The 16033-nt window shown below is 41.3% G+C and overlaps 1 protein-coding gene across 1 annotated transcript; it reads left to right on the forward strand.

Moving 5' to 3' along the window:
• The first annotated feature begins 14815 nt into the window (after positions 1 to 14815).
• LOC149225528 (uncharacterized) lies at positions 14816 to 15283 on the forward strand. The gene has a single exon (XM_089379956.1). It carries the CDS (start codon positions 14816 to 14818, stop codon positions 15281 to 15283), a length of 468 nt encoding a protein of 155 aa, XP_089236082.1.
• Positions 15284 to 16033: the final 750 nt, after the last annotated feature.

Here is a 16033-nt window from a genome sequence, read left to right on the forward strand (position 1 = left end):
GCTTGCAGATGATAGCCCTGTTTAATCATAAACATCCCTTTGATTTTATACCCCCACCTTATTATATCCGACCCTTCTGCTATTGCAATTTTCTGGGTTTCCATCTCTTTTTCATAAACTTCCCATTGGGTGGATACAGGAGAACCTGGCCAATCTTGTTTCAGTTTCCGTTTTCTCCAGTGTTCTCCTGGGTACGGGCTCTAAAAGTTTTGACTGTCTGATTTGTAGGGTTATTGGTGAATTGACATACTACTCCTAGATCATGCCTGTTGTGGAATTTTTCTCTCTGCTGCCACGCCTTATCCCAAAATTTTGCTTTGTCTTCTCCCCTTATTTCCCAGAAGCTATGAGTTCTTATCAATTCTCTATTTTCTGATGCTAAGTTCCATATGGCTGATCCCTTAATGTTTTACTGGACTCTTAGCCTTCCTTCAATCAAACTTGGCATTCCATATTTCCTGCCCCATATTTCCTTCCATGGATCTGGTCCTCCTTGAATCCATCTCCACCAAAGCTTTTTCCCCATGACCTGATTGAGAATGTATGGGTCTCCTAACCCGCCTTTTTTTTTATTTTTGCTGAGCCAATTCCATGATAGCAGGGCCCAATTTTTTTTGTTTTGGGCCCTTGCCACATTTTTTTTTTTGAAAATGTCAATCATCCTTTGGCATATTGTTTTGGGCTTTGCTTGGCTAGATAATTGGTAAATCGGAATCGAATGGAGCACTTCTCTAAGTAGTATAACATGACTTGGCATATTCAGTGATCTGAATGTCCAATTCTACATTCTCCCTTGGATTTTTTCTAGCAAAGTCTTCCAGTTTGCCACTATAGTTTGTTGGTCACTTAGCTGTATTCCTAAGTATTTCGAGGGGATATTACCAATGCGGAATCCCATTATTCTTGCTAATAAGGCTTGCGATGGTGCTATCGTATTAAAGAAAAAGATATCGACTTTTCCTTATTTATCTCCATCCCAGAAGCGCTCATAAAGTCATTCAAGATCTCCATCAGGCCTCTGGCTTCCTTGAGGGTTGCTTGCCCAAACATCATTATGTCATCGACGAACTGTTGGTGAGTTAATGGTAAATCATTACCCCACATTCTGAGACCTATATACTGATCCCTTTGCAATTTCTCTTTTACATACCTTCCTAGTCCTTCCGCAGCCAGTATAAACAGAAACGGGGACATCAGGTCACCTTGCCTAAGCCCTCAGATTGCATTGAACGCCTCTCTAGGCATCCCATTAAGGAGGATTGAGAAGACCGGGGTCGATATATCGACATTATCTAGCTTATCCATCTCGAATCGAAGCCAAACACCTTTAGTATTCCCTGTAGGTACTTCCAACTTAGGCGGTCATAGGCTTTTGATAAGTCTAATTTTACCAGCATCCCTTTGGTTTTTTGGTCTTTTGTGAGTGTATTTCCTCTTGAGCTGTCACAATACCATCCATTATTTGTCTCCCTTTAACAAAGCCTGTCTGTTCTTGAAAGACTAATCCAGGTAGTATAGGTTTGAGGCGATTCACCATAATTGTGGCCATGATTTTGTAAATTGCGTTGCAGAGTGCTATTGGTCTGAAACCTTGTGGTTCTTCCGAGTGGTCGATTTTGGGAATGAAGGCAAGAAAGGAGGAATTCAAGGCTGGATGCATTCTTTTATTGTGTTGGGATTCCTCCACAAGTTTCACAATATCATCTCCCATGAATGACCACGTAGCCTGAAAGAATTCGGCTGTAAACCCATCTAGGCTTGGTGCTTTGTTTTTTTCCAGGCCTTTGATGACTTCTTCTACCTCTAACTTGGAGATTTCCCTTAGAAGGGCCATGTTCTGGTCCCTTCTCACTAGTTGGGGAATATGCTGAGTTATTCTGTTTATATTCTCCACCCTGTCTAGATTGGGTTCCGTCAGTAATCTTTGAAAATGTTGAACTATCAGGTTCTCCATATCTTCCTTTTGAGTAAGGTGATTTCCTTGCTGATCGACTAAGGAGAAGATCCTATTTTTCTGCCTGTGTTGAATCATGGCTTTGTGAAAAAACCTAGAATTCCTTTCCCCTTCCTTTAACCATTGGATTCTTGATTTATTCTTCCACAATATTTCTTCTTGTTGCCTCATTTCCTCTAATTTATTTATCAATTGCCCTTCTTCCTCCACTAGAGAATCAATTATACCTTCGTTTATTATCTGTTGTTGCAGTTTCCTCATATTAGCCTAGATTAATTCCTGCTCCTGCTATATGTTTCCGAACTCTTCCTTGTTCCATTTTTTATTTTACCTTTAAGATCTTTGAGTCGGAGTTGGAAAGTATGCATTAGATTTCTGCCTTCTTTCTCACTCTCGTTCCACCATTCCTTTATTTTCCCAGTGAAGGTCAGTTCTCTTAACCAAAAGGCTTCAAACCTGAAGGGTATATTTGATTGCCCTTCTTTCATGTCCACTTCTAGTCTAATTGGCCAATGATCTGAACCCAGGCAAGGTAGGATGGATGCCTCATAGTACACAGCTTTTCTTTTTAGATTTTCTATTGCCAAGAATCTGTCGACACGAGACACTATTTTCCTGTTTCCTCCCCATCTGTTGTTCCACGTATATTTACCATTAATTGTTGGGATATCCACCAGGTGAAGCTCTTCTTGGATATCCTTGAATTTCTCCATTTCTGGCTCCTCCCTTCACATTCCTCCTTTTTTCTCCTCTAATGTTGTTATCAAGTTGAAGTCACCTGCTAACAACCATAGCTTTTCCTCATGCATTTGGTTTAGAGTCTTTATCCTTTGGAGGAATTTTTCCTTTTCTATTGGGATGTGCGGGCCATAAACTGCAGAGAGCAAGAACCAGTCTTTATTTCCTATGAGGCAGAACCACCCTGTGAGGATGCGTTGCATGCCTATCCAATAGTCTACAGTTACCTCTGCTGGATTCCACAAAATTGCTATCCCTCCTATGCTTCCTCTTGCATCTATTTCCATACCCTCATACCTCGGTTTCATCTTACTTAGGATTTCTTCTAGTTTCCCTCTTGTGATCTTAGTTTCTTGAAGAAGCATGAATTGTGGTTTCTCTTTTCTCAGTCTCTCTACTAAGTATCTCTGTTTTCCTTAGCTGTTTAGGTCTCTTATGTTCCAGGATATTACTATCATTGGGAAACTTTATTTAATTGTTGGTATACCACTAACAGCAATACCACCCTACCTGTGTTCACCAACATTTCTCCCATTATCTGTATAGATTCCTGTAGGTTTCTCCGACCCCTTTTCTTCCCCCCTTTTGCTTTGTTTTGATACTCATGGGGGTTTTCCTAGTGCATCCCCAGTTGTTCTGTGATATCGACCTATCCTTGTCCTTGCTTGGCTTGATATTGTTGGAAAGTCTCTTTGTATAGTCTCTTTTGGTCTTCTGGAATGAATCTTTCATCTAAGTGTCTCCATTCATTCAACAATTTCTTTAGGACTTCTTCTTCCATACTAAGCTCCTCCCCCTTTCTTGGGTCGATTTCCATTATGGTGGTTTCCATCCCTACCTATTCTTCTTTTTCTTATTTGTTTGCGAGTTCTATTTGGGATTTCCACTTGGGTGTTGGTTTGGCGTGACTATAGCTACTCTTTTTTCATTTTTCCTGATAATCCATGGGTTGGGTCTTGCTTTCCTCTTCTTATTCCACATGTAATACTTCAAATCTGTTTTTACTACTCGACTAGGCTTGGTGTTCTTTTCCTGGATTATGGGGTTCCTTCGGTTGCCTCCTCTTGGTTTTAACTTCTTGGAACCCTTCCTTGCCGTCCTGTGGGTTCTTCTGTTGCTTGTCCTTGTTCTCCATCTCCTCCAGGTTCAGTGGGCATTCCTTGAATAAATGGCCATATTCATGGCACCTTTGACATCTGAACGGGATATGTTCATAGTCTAAGGTCTGCTGCCAAACCTCCTCATGGTATTCTAGCTCCACAGATTCAGGTATGGGTTCTGCTATGTTCATATATACACAGATTCTCGCATAGGATGTATATTTGCCTAGTTTTTTCATTTCTGCTATTTTGACAAATTTTCCTATCGTATTCCCAATGCCCTCTAATATTTCTGGGTCCCAAAAGTCCATTGGGAGGCCAAACAATCTTACCCATACCGGGGCTGCCAGGAATTTCTCCTTGTCAGGGTCATAACATTCCTCCCAATATCGCATGAATAGACCAGCATTATAATGGAAAGAGGGGCCATTTTCAAATACCCTTTCTTTATCTTGTAGGTTTCAGAAGATTATTGTAAAGAAGCCTCTGGCTCCCAGCTTGAGTTCGATATGGCCCTTGGGTTTCCATTTCTATTGTATCCACTTGGTAAGGTCTTTCTCCGTCGGCCACACTCGTATGAACTTGCAGATCAATGCGTGGTCCTTCATGAAGCTTCTGTATCTCTCCAATTTGTTCATCGAGATGATGAATCTTAGTTTCTCTGCTGCACATGGCAGGAATTTTCCCCTGCTACGAGCCTGCCACCATGCCCCGAGGACAGGTCCATTCATCTGGTTCGTTTCCTACGCTTGCGGTTGAGTGCTTGGATTATGGCGGGAATCCCCTGCCGCGACATCCTGGTAGGAGGGTATCTCTCCCCCCCTGGCTTCCTCTGTCATTTTGGCCTGGTGGTCATCTCCCTAGTTTGCAGTGCTGCTGGTGCCATCAGAGGATCAGGTTCACGACTGAGATTATCTCATGGCAAAGTCACAGGTCTGCTAGGGTTACACAGCTCTGCATTCTGATATTTTTGATGAGGATTCATAAATCCTCTTTACTGAAATGTTAATAGAGAAATGAAAATAGTAAAAAAATATGTTTATTCATTATCAATCCAAAAAATATGTAATTGAGAAATTCAATATTAAAATATAAATGTTTTAATTGCCTATAAATTCCCATCATAAGAAAAATAGAAAGAGAATGCATGTCAAGGCATTAGAGTATGTAACCTCACCTATGTAGGTTCACATGTAATTAATTTATATTTTTGAAATACTTGGAATTCTTGGTGGTTGAGGTGTCTCTCACATGAAGACATGAAGTAACCTCCTTGTGGATTTCATCATCATGAAGAATGTACCCAAGCCTTAGCTACAATGAATTCAATGGTCACCTTGATCAAAAGAGGAGTGCATTTGTTATAAATGGCCTTCAATGATTTAGCATTGGGTTGGGCATGGTTGAGAGATTGATGGTGAAGACCTCCTAGACTATTGCTACATTTCCCTCGAGCCATAATATCTACACAAATAAAATTTGGAGGCACCTCTACACACCTTTATAGATGGGACACTAGGCAAGACTTTCAAATGATATTTTAAGCAGAACATTGTGTGCAGAAAGCCATAGTGGAGCTACAATATGTACTTGCAAGTGAGCAAGTTGCAGTCATCCTCATGAAGGCCTTGAGGAAAGTCAGTTTTTTTTAGTTTTTAGGGACAAGTTAAGGATGGTGAAGAACAACTTCTTGGCTAAGAGGGAGTGTTAAAATTATAGCTCAGATAGGTGTCTATGCATAGGCCTTGTGTCAAGGCATGAAGCTAATATCTTGAAAATTTACTTATTTTGGCCTTTTTAATTCTTCTTAAGAAAAAAATTAGGAAAAGCATGATAATTGATTTAATTAGTTATTGTAGACTTTGTAACTTAGCGTTCTAAAGTTTATAACTTTGGAAATTAATATTTCCATTTGACAAAATCAAAGAAATTGATAAGATCAAATTTTGACCTTTGATCTTTTCTTTAAAGATCTCAAGAAGGAAATAGTGTTATGAGAGATATGATAAATTGTTTTGGGTGAAGAAAAAATTAAAGATCACATCGAGTGAAAGAGAAGAGGGTCAATTTGGGTGAGAAGAAGGAAGGTCGAGTATCTAAGAGAAGAAGTTACTTTGTTCATAGTAGGAGGGGTTGTAGCTTGGTTGTAGAGAGGGTGAGTATTGGGGTTGAGTTTCTTACTAGAGGGGAGGCCGAAACTTGGGCCAAGATTTGTTGAAGAAAAGGGGTTGTACTCTGCTAGATAGAATGCATACTTCAGGTCATGCCATTGCATAGGAGAGAGAGAGAGAATTTTTGTGGTCATTCTTGGGTGTATTTTTTTTGTAAGCTTGGCAAGACTACAGCTTCATCATGTCCAATATACCACCCTGATCGGGGCGAGGAATTGAACCGGCGACTTCACATCAAGGAGTTCCTTAACAAAGCACCCGATCACCTTCTACCAAAGACCCCGTGGACCATTCTTGGATGTACATTATTTGGATATGCTATTGTAATTATTTCCTAAGTATTTTCTTTGAAGCCTAGTAAAATCCCTCTTTGTTAGTTTTTCTGCATATTGGGGTTTTTTGGGTTAAAAGTTGCGTAAAATTTTATATGCTTGGATTTCTTGTTTTTGTTGTGCGTAATTTTTTAGAATCTCAATTGTGTTAATTGTACATAGATTTCAGATTTGAGTTTATGGGTTTTCAATAAAATTAAAAATTTGGGTACAAAAATTTACTGGCACATTAATCATTTTGTTAGGCATAGAGAAAAATAACAGATATGATTAGGAAAAGTAAAAGGGTTAAAATTTAGCCCTACCTCAAACTTCTATAGGGTCTAAATAAATATGAAGTTGACCCATAATTAGGATTACAAAGGAAACATATGAAAGATAATTAATGATCCAAATACTAAGTGCATATTAAAATCTCTATGAATAAGATTTGACCATAGCCAAAACTATCTCCCCCTAACATATGCCATAGAGAGATCCAACTTTGTCACCATTGTTGGTAGTTTCTTTGTTTTCATGGAATGTATATCTTCTTGTGACACTCTCATTGCATCATAAATTATTTTATCTAGAAGAAACCCAAACTATTTAGAAGATATAATTCTACTAGGAAATCGTTAACCGTTAAAGATAGGGTTTTAACTATGATGTTGTAAATGAAATTACATAAATATATGAGAAATCATCAAATGTTTCAAGCTTGTCCATTTTTGGAATTAGGGCCAAGAAAGTAGTCTTGAAGTTTCCCAATATCCTACCCAATGTCCTATATTCTTTTATAGCCCTCAATAAATCTTCTTCGAGGAGTTCATAAAACCCTAAAAAATAAACATATTGTCCACCTACTAGATTCATGGCTTTTGTCCTTTTGAAAACTATGTAAAATTGTTTGAAGTTCTCCTTTTGATAATGGTTTCAATAACCTCTCATTGTTTTCATTTCTCAAAAAACTAAAGGAAAAAATGAAGTAATTTTTCCCACTCATATTATATTCATTCAACAAAGTTCCTTTTAGAATGACCTACTCCTAATTTGCAATTTCATTAAAAGAGGTTATAATCAATCATAAAATACATAAGACCCAAGGAACTCAGACTTTAGACATGTTTGGAAACACAAAGATTCAATTTTTTTCATCCTCATTGTCATCATTCGAACAAGAAACTAGAATAGGATGAAAAATGTTAGGAAAACAAGATGGAATAGACATAAAAAATGGTTTGTGGACCAAATATGGCACAAATGTCGAATTAAAAATGTAGATATTTTCATTGAAACTAACATATATCATAATATTAATTTCATGGTAATATGTTTGAAAAAAGTCTTAGAGCCTTTACAACTTCAAAGCATAGAACAAAAATACACTTCTCATTTTTAAATTGTAATGCTTTCATTTTTTCGTAAAAAATGTGAGCCTGTGTTGCACTACCAAACAAACAATTATGTTACATATATTTTAATTTCATTCCATGTTTCTTCCAGAGTGATATTTATTAAAGCCTTTATAGTAGTGTAATTTAATACATAATAGGCACAATTTATGGCTTCCAACCGAAAATGAACACTTAATCCCCATATATTGGATCATACAATTTAGTTAAATAATTTTAAACTAAGTGTGTGAATGTAAAATATATAGTAAATGTTATAGAGGAGTGGGGTTGCCTCTTCTTTTTTAAACTCTTTTCCTTCAAGTGCGGTCTTTTTTTTCCAAGGAAAAAGTAATAATTTTCAATTATAGTCTAAAACTTACATTTTCTATGTGGTTGTGTAGCACTATGTAATAACCAACGTGTAACCAACCATCCTTGGATGTACCAAAAAATACTCTCTGTTACATAGAGTGACTATGAGCACTCAAAAGAGGAATCAAAAAACAATTGTTCTGGCTATATCAATATGAACTTGTCAAATCTTGGACTACTTCCCGAAACATATTTAACAAATGGAAACTATATATATATATATATATATATATATATATATATATATATATATATATATATGGAGAATACATCATCTGGCTTTCTGAAACATCCCAAGTAAAATAAAATTAATCGAGAACTAGCTATATTATGGATACTAACATTTATAGGAAGGTCAACAAAAAGTAAAATCAAAATTGGATTTCAACAGGTATGCCCTCTATGAAGGGCCTTTGATAGAAGTCATATTTGTGGCAATTATTGTGCTCTGGTATGTCCTAGGTGCCCATAGCCAATGAAGCACCCTCTTTAGATAGCGTGTCAGCCTCTCCATTTCTTTCCCTAAAAATGTGACACATAGAGATAACATCAAAGGATCAGTCTAATAAAAAATCTCCTCTAGGATAGGGATAGAACTAAAAATGTGGCATTTAGATGTGTTTTTGAACCAATTGAAAACAATTTGTGAGTCCCCATAAATCTGAATTTGATGGATTCCCTTGTAAATTGCAAACAGTAAAAGCAGCTTTAGGCTCATGATCCAAGAAAAATTATTTGTTCCTTGTCCTAGGCCATATTTCATCTTAAAGAAATGATGCTGAGTCAAATGGAGGATTATTGCCCCCCCCCCCCCCCCCGCCCCCACAATTTCCATCATCAAAAGTGGCACCATCGAAATATTCCCACGGGTGAGAGAAATAAATTACTTCTTGTATATTGTGAAATTGATAGATAGATTCATAGTCATAAATTAATGCATAGATTGCCAAGGATTGAGATACCACCTTGTCCAGCACAAGGGGGCTTCACTGGGGGAGAAATACCATGCCACGTGGGTTCATATTGGGGGATATATATTGAGGAAAAACTGATATAATATATTAGTGGATATATAGGGGGTAAAGAGTTTTTACATTGGCACGTATAAAAAAATGGAGTTCAAAGTTAATGAAAAATTTTAAAGGGGTATAAAAAATGTTAATGAAAAAATGGATACTTGCAATATCTAGTGAATGTAGGGATTATTTAAATTGGGAAGATGTATTGGGTTCATATTGGTTGGGGGTTGGGTATACACTTGAGAATAAGGTGAAGCGGGAGCTCTGCAACTCAAACCCTAATGGCGGCAAAGCGGTGAAAACCTAAGGAAGTCGTGAAGAAAGTGTGGAAAACCGACACAGTCCAATCCAGCAAAAACTGTCAGCGGCCAAAGAAGAAAAGGAATGACAGAAAATGTCAGGAGGGGATAGATCCCCTCCTACCGAGATACAGCAGCAAGAGACAGACAAATTAACCAGGAGTCAGAGGAACGGAAGAACACGGGCCCAGTGCTAGGAGCAGCCTAGCAATCAGGCCGCAGAGGAAAGTGCCTGCCATGTACAACAGAGAAACCCAGATATGTAATCCTAGTGAACAAGCTGGAAAAGTACCGAAGTTACATGAGGAACCATGCCCTTATCTGCAAGTTTGTCGGAGTCTAGCCGTCGGAAAGAGACCTCACCAAGTGGATACAGCAGAAATGGCAGCCTCAAGGCCACATCGAGCTCAAGCTGGGAGCGAAAGGCTTCTTTACGGTAATCTTCTTTAACCTGAAAGATAGAGAAAAGGTATTTGATAATGGCCCGTATTTTTATAATAATTCCAGTCTGTTCTTGCGTTTCTAGGAAGACTATTATAACCCTGACAAAGAAACCTTTCTGGCTGCCCCTGTCTGGGTCCGCTTATTTGGGCTCCCCATAGACTTCTGGAACCCGGATATCCTGGAAGGAATAGGAAACTCAATAGGAAGCTTCATGAAAATAGCAGATACTACAAAGAAAGGTAGATACACCTCGTATGCAAGGATTTGTGTCTACATGAACCTAGCAAACCCCATCCCTGACACTATAGAGCTTGAATACCATGAAGATATCTGGTAGCAGAGCATAGACTATGAACACATCCCGTTTAGGTGTCGTAGGTGCCATACCCATGGCCATCTAGCAAAGGAATGCCCAATAACCAGGGAGGAAGAAGAAAATAGAGGGCCCCAAAGAAACAAGAGAGAGTTGGACTAGGAGGAATTCCAAGAGGTGAGAAACAAAAGGAAAGCCAACAAGGAACCCCCCCCCCAGAAAGATTGGAAAGGCAAACAACCCGACAAAGCGAAACCAAACAGTTTCACTATACTGCAGGTAGAGGAGGATGAGGAAGATCAACACATGGAAAATGAGGAGGATAAAGGCTCAGACTGCAGTGAAAACAACGAAAGGATCCTAGCTAAAAGAAAAGCCCCGAGTGAGACACAAGAACAAGAGAAGGAAACAGAGGAACAAATGGATCGGATGGAGACAGACCAAGAGTCCAGTAGGGAGGACCTAAGCCAGGAAGAGGAAGTGTTGGAAAACTTGCTGCATGAATGGAAGAACCTGGATGAGAGGTTTATTCCCGAAGATCAAAAGAAGCTGTATACTGAAACCTTCCAACAATGCAAAACCAAACTAGAAAAAGGAAAAGCCTCAACAGCAGAAAACCAAGAGACTTAAAAGGAAAATAGACAAGATCAGACTGGACAAAATAAAGGGGGAAAAAAAGAGGAAGAAGAAACATTAAGGACTCCATACAACTCATGGGAGAAACCCTAGTCAACACTGGAAAAGTAGTCCCGCTATCAGCGGTGTTCCAAACCCTCTCTCAAGTTAACCAATGATTTTGACATCATGGAATATCAGAGGCTTAAATAGCAAAGGAAAATAGAGACATCTGGCAGCACAAATCAAACAAGACAAACCCTAGATTATGCTTCTCCAAGAAACCAAAATCCCAGGACAGAAAATGGAGGAAATCCTCAATCATATAAAACCAAGATACGAACATGTCACTATAGATCCCAAAGGAAGTGCAGGAGGGATAGCTATGCTCTGGAACCCAGCTAAAGTCCTCGCCGACTGGTGGATAGGAATGCCAAGAATCCTCACTGGGAGATTCAGACTAATAGGACAAAGTGAATGGGTTGTAATCTCGGCTGTATATGGGCCCCACACCCGAGCAGACAGAGACCTGTTCCTCACTCAGGTGACTAAGCTTTGAAGTTTGCACTAGGAGCAGAGATGGATCCTGGCAGGAGACTTCAACTTAATCGCTTCTCGAGAAGAGAAAAAAGGTGGAATAAGTAGGGAAGACACAAAAATGGAAAGATTCAGAGAAGTGCAGACAGAATTAAGAGTAGTGGATATCCCAACCATAAACGGGAAATTCACATGGAACAACAGAAGAGGCGGATCCAAATAGAATTGCTTCAAGACTGGACAGATTCCTCATCTCAGAACACATAATCGAGCTGGATATCTTCTATGAAGCCTCTATCCTACCCTCAGCAGGGTCGGATCACTGGCCAATAAAGTTGGAAATAGCCTTAAATAATCAGAGAAAAAAGAGACCCTTCCAGTTCAAGTCCTTTTGGCTCCGAGCCCCTGACTTCCTAGACAAAGTAAGAGGCTGGTGGCAGGACAACAAAAGTGGAAAGGAGGGCCTTAGCAAAATGCACTCATTTCAACTAAGGCTCAAAGAAATTAAAAGCAAAATCAAAAAGTGGAACAAGGAAGAATTTGGCAATATCCAGCAGGAGCAGGGAAAACTCCAATCCATAATGGAAAGAATCCAGCAGCAAATCATCTTGGAAGGCCGAAGTCAGGATCTGGTAGAGGAGGAAGGTAGAGTAATCACCCAATTAGAGGAAAGGCGAAAACAGGAGGAAATCCTGTGGAAACAGAAATCCCAAATCCAATGGCTCAAAGAAGGTGACAAAAACTCCAAATTCTTCCATAAAGCCATGATAAACCATCGCCAACACAACAAAATCTTCTCCTTGAAAGACAAGGAAGGAAACAGAGTGACTCAGCAGGATGAAATTGAACATCTATTGGTGGAGCATTTTAAAGGTATTCTCTCCGAACCAAATATCAACAGAGCCGAGGACATAGACAAAATCAGCCACCATATTCCCAAGAAAGTCTCTAGAGATCAAAACCTGTCCCTTCTTCGGATAATCTCCAAGGATGAACTGGAGGAAGCAATAAACAAAATGGCTAAAAATAAGGCCCCGGGGCCCGATGGCTTCACCATCGAATTTTATCAGGCAACTTGGAGCTTCATGTGAAATGATCTACTCGATCTTGTGGAGGAATCTAGGTGCTCCAAGCGCATGCACCAAGGTTTGAACGCCACCTTCCTGGCGTTAATTCCAAAGTCTAGCTGCTCAGATGAACCGCAGGGTTTCAGGCCCATCTCCCTATGTAATGTTGTCTACAAAATCCTTGCAACTATCATAGTCAACAGGCTAAAGCCAATCCTGCTGGATTTCATTGCCCCGAAGCAAACTGGCTTTGTCAAAGGAAGGCAGATCACATATGGCATCATAGTAGCCCAGGAAGTGATCCATTCCCTTAAAAGCTCTCGTGCCCCAGGCATGCTTATCAAACTGGACCTGGCCAAGGCGTTTGACAGGTTTAGCTGGAACTATCTCGAAGGTATCCTAAAAGCCTATGGATTTGATCAACGATGGATAAAATGGATCCTGTCTATGGTTAGCTCTCCCGTCATGTCAATTCTCCTAAACAACCCCTCCTCTGAAGCTTTCACTCCCTCCCGTGGGCTAAGGCAGGGTGACCCCCTGTCTCCTTTCCTCTTCGTCCTGGCTGCAGATGGCCTAGGAAGATTGGTTAAGGCTCAGGTTTCCAAGGAACAGATAGAAGGCCACCACATCTGCGGAGAAGATATTCCGGTCTCCCACCAGCAATTTGTAGATGACGTAATGCTTTACGGTCAAGCCACTCTAAAGGAGGCCCAAAGAATTATCAAATCCCTATCTCAATTCAGCAAAGCCTCCGGGATGGAAATCAATAAAGCTAAATCGGAAGTGTTTTTATTTAACACCTCCTTAGCAGTCCAAAGGTTCTTGGCTCGTACTCTAGGCTTCAACAGGGGATCCTTCCCTTCCAAATACCTAGGTATCATGTTACATGAGCACCAATTCCAGTCGACCAACTAGAATCTGCTAATAAAGAAAATCCGAAATAAAATGGAGAACTGGACCCACCGCTCGTTGAATGCCCCAAGTCGGGTAACCTTATTGAAATCTGTTCTGGAGGCCATCCCAAATTACCAGCTCTCATGCCAAGCAATTCCAAAGACTGCAAGCCAAAAGCTGGTCTCCCTGTTCAAAAACTTCCTCTGGCAAGGGACTAGCAAAACAAGAAAGTGGGCCCTTATCTCATGGGAGTGGCTCTGCTGGCACCCTAAAGAAGGCGGTCTAGGACTCCGCGACCCCTTCGTCTTCAACCAAGTAATGGGTGCAAAGCTCTAGTGGCGGTGGCTTCAGGGGGGCCTTGACCTGTCGAAGATGCTTTGGGAAATAAAATATGACAAGACAGGGGTAATTGAAGAAAAACTGAGAAGAACGACAGAGACCAGAGGTTCTGCAATCTGGAACCTGGCTAGAGACAACAAGGATCTGATAAGGGAGCATAGTTTCTGGGAAATCCGGGCAGGGGACAAAGCCAAATTCTGGGAGGAATCCTGGTAGCAAAGAGACCGTCTCATACAAAAAGACAACCTCCATGTCGTCCTTACCTTTTCGTCCCAGGCCGGGGCTTCAACTGTCAGCAACTTCTAGAAGCCTGACGAGGCTGGATACTGGCGAAATTGGAAATTTAAATAGGACTGAGAAGGAGTGCCAGAAACCAACAGATGGCAAGATTACCATACAGAGATGGCTTCTCGGAAAATAGCAAAGAAAACAGGGTTTGACATTCTCAGATGGGGCAAACGCATACAAGGAAATTTCACTATAGCAGAAACCTACCACCTTCATAGCAACCTAAATCATCATCTGGAAACTAATCAATGGAAAAATCTATGGGAAATTAAGCATTGGCCTAAAATATCTTTTTTCATTTGGACCATTCTACACGGTAGAGCACTCACTTGGGACCAGATTCTGCGGAAAGGAAGCCAAGGCCCGTCCCGCTGCGCTCTATGCCTCTCCCAAGAGGAAACCATGGAACATTTGATGAACTGCTGCTCCGTCAACTCCTCCCTGTGGGAAAACCACTGCAATATGTTTGAGCGCCAACACAGAAACCAGCAAAACATCGTAAGCACAATTATCAATTGGCCGAAAAAGCCTTACCTGAACCCGGTCATTAACCATGCCTGGCTCCTTTCTGCCAGATTCCTACTTGGGAATATCTGGAAAGCCCGGAATGGGGCCATCTTCAAATCAGAAACCAGAACCACCGCAGCAATCTGGGAGCAAGTCATCAGAAACCTTCGGGAAACAATCCTATCAGAATGCTGGAAGGACAAAGATTGGAAAGTCTCGACTACGGAAGAAACTATCCGAAATAAACTAGAGGTCAGACAAAGTATGGTCAACCGCAGGGATTCTCGAGCATATCTGGCCAAAGAGGTGGCTGAAAGAAACCAGTACAGATGCCCTCCATAGGGATTCATAAAATTAAACTTCGACGGAGCTGCAAAGCACAACCGAGGCGAGGCCGGCATTGGCGGAGTCTTTAGAGACGCAGAGGGTAACACTCTTAGAACTTTCGCGATGGACTGTGGGGAAGCTTCGAACAATGAAGCAGAGCTGCATGCCCTGAAACGGGGCCTGGAAATAGCTCTTCGGGCCAACTTCAAATATCTCCAAATCGAGGGGGACTCAAAGCTGGTAATTGACATGGTCAGGAAGCTCCAACAGCAAATACTAGCGGAAAGAATTAGCAAAAGCTGGAGAACCGCTTGGCTGGTCAGCGAAATTGGGAAGCTCCTTCCAAAAATTGACTATCTCATCCCAACTCACACCAAGCGCGAAGGTAACAAGCCGGCAGATTGGCTTGCGAATTGGGGTTGCCGGAACCGGGGCAAGGAAATCGACAGCGTAGGTCTGCCTCATCTGCACCAGGAGGAGAAAAACCAACTTCAGCAACTGCTGAAAGTTGATACAGGAAGGAAAGGCATGGGAAAAATGAACAGCCAGGATCAGGCGGCACGCAGCGGAGGCGGAGATAATCTTCATTAGCAAGGCTCAGATAGCTCTTACGTGGGAAAAGGCAGAGGGGGAAGGCAGGCACATGATGGGCAGGTAACGGGGCATGGCCAGAATGGCCGGACAAACGAAGGGGACATGCGAGCTGAGGCATCATTAAAGAATGATCTAGAGCCAGCTCCGGAACTCGAGATAATGGACAGGGGAAGGACGACAGGTGGCACCAGGAGTCAAGAAAGGCTACGGCAAGAGTAGTGGACGGAGGTGGGAATTATGAAGCATGAAGTGGAAAGGACAAACCACGCCACTTCCCAAGATGGGAAAACCGGTATGCGTGATGGAAAAATAAATGGACAAGCAGAGGCCGGAATTTCTATCAGCCAAGTGGTGGCATGCTCGACATGGCAACGAGTTAATAAACCCGCGAAAACAGATGGCAGGCTTATTCTGCTCGGTAAGAACAATGACAAAGAACGGAAAGATGCCTGCTCACCTCTGCGACCAGCCCTCCTCATCAGCCTTAGCAAGAAAAGGTGGTATGTTTCCTTCTGTCCTCGTCCTTCAGACATGTATTCTTGTTTCTCTAGTCTCTTGGTCTGGCTGGATATGCTCTGGCCTTGTCTGCAGATCCCCTATTACTGCGATGACAAGGGTCCCCCGGGCTCCTTTTGGTTTCTCCTTGCCTAGTCCCATGATGGGGAAGATTTGATTTATGTTAGTTCTACGTCCTGCTCTGAGAGTCAGGCAGTATGGGGGGCTTCGCCATGCTTCTGGAGGGTCCTA

The sequence above is a fragment of the Pinus tabuliformis genome, chromosome J (assembly GCF_031772625.1).
Source record: "Pinus tabuliformis cultivar Carrire ecotype Pingquan chromosome J, CPIR1, whole genome shotgun sequence".
In the NCBI taxonomy this organism is placed as follows: Eukaryota; Viridiplantae; Streptophyta; class Pinopsida; order Pinales; family Pinaceae; genus Pinus; species Pinus tabuliformis.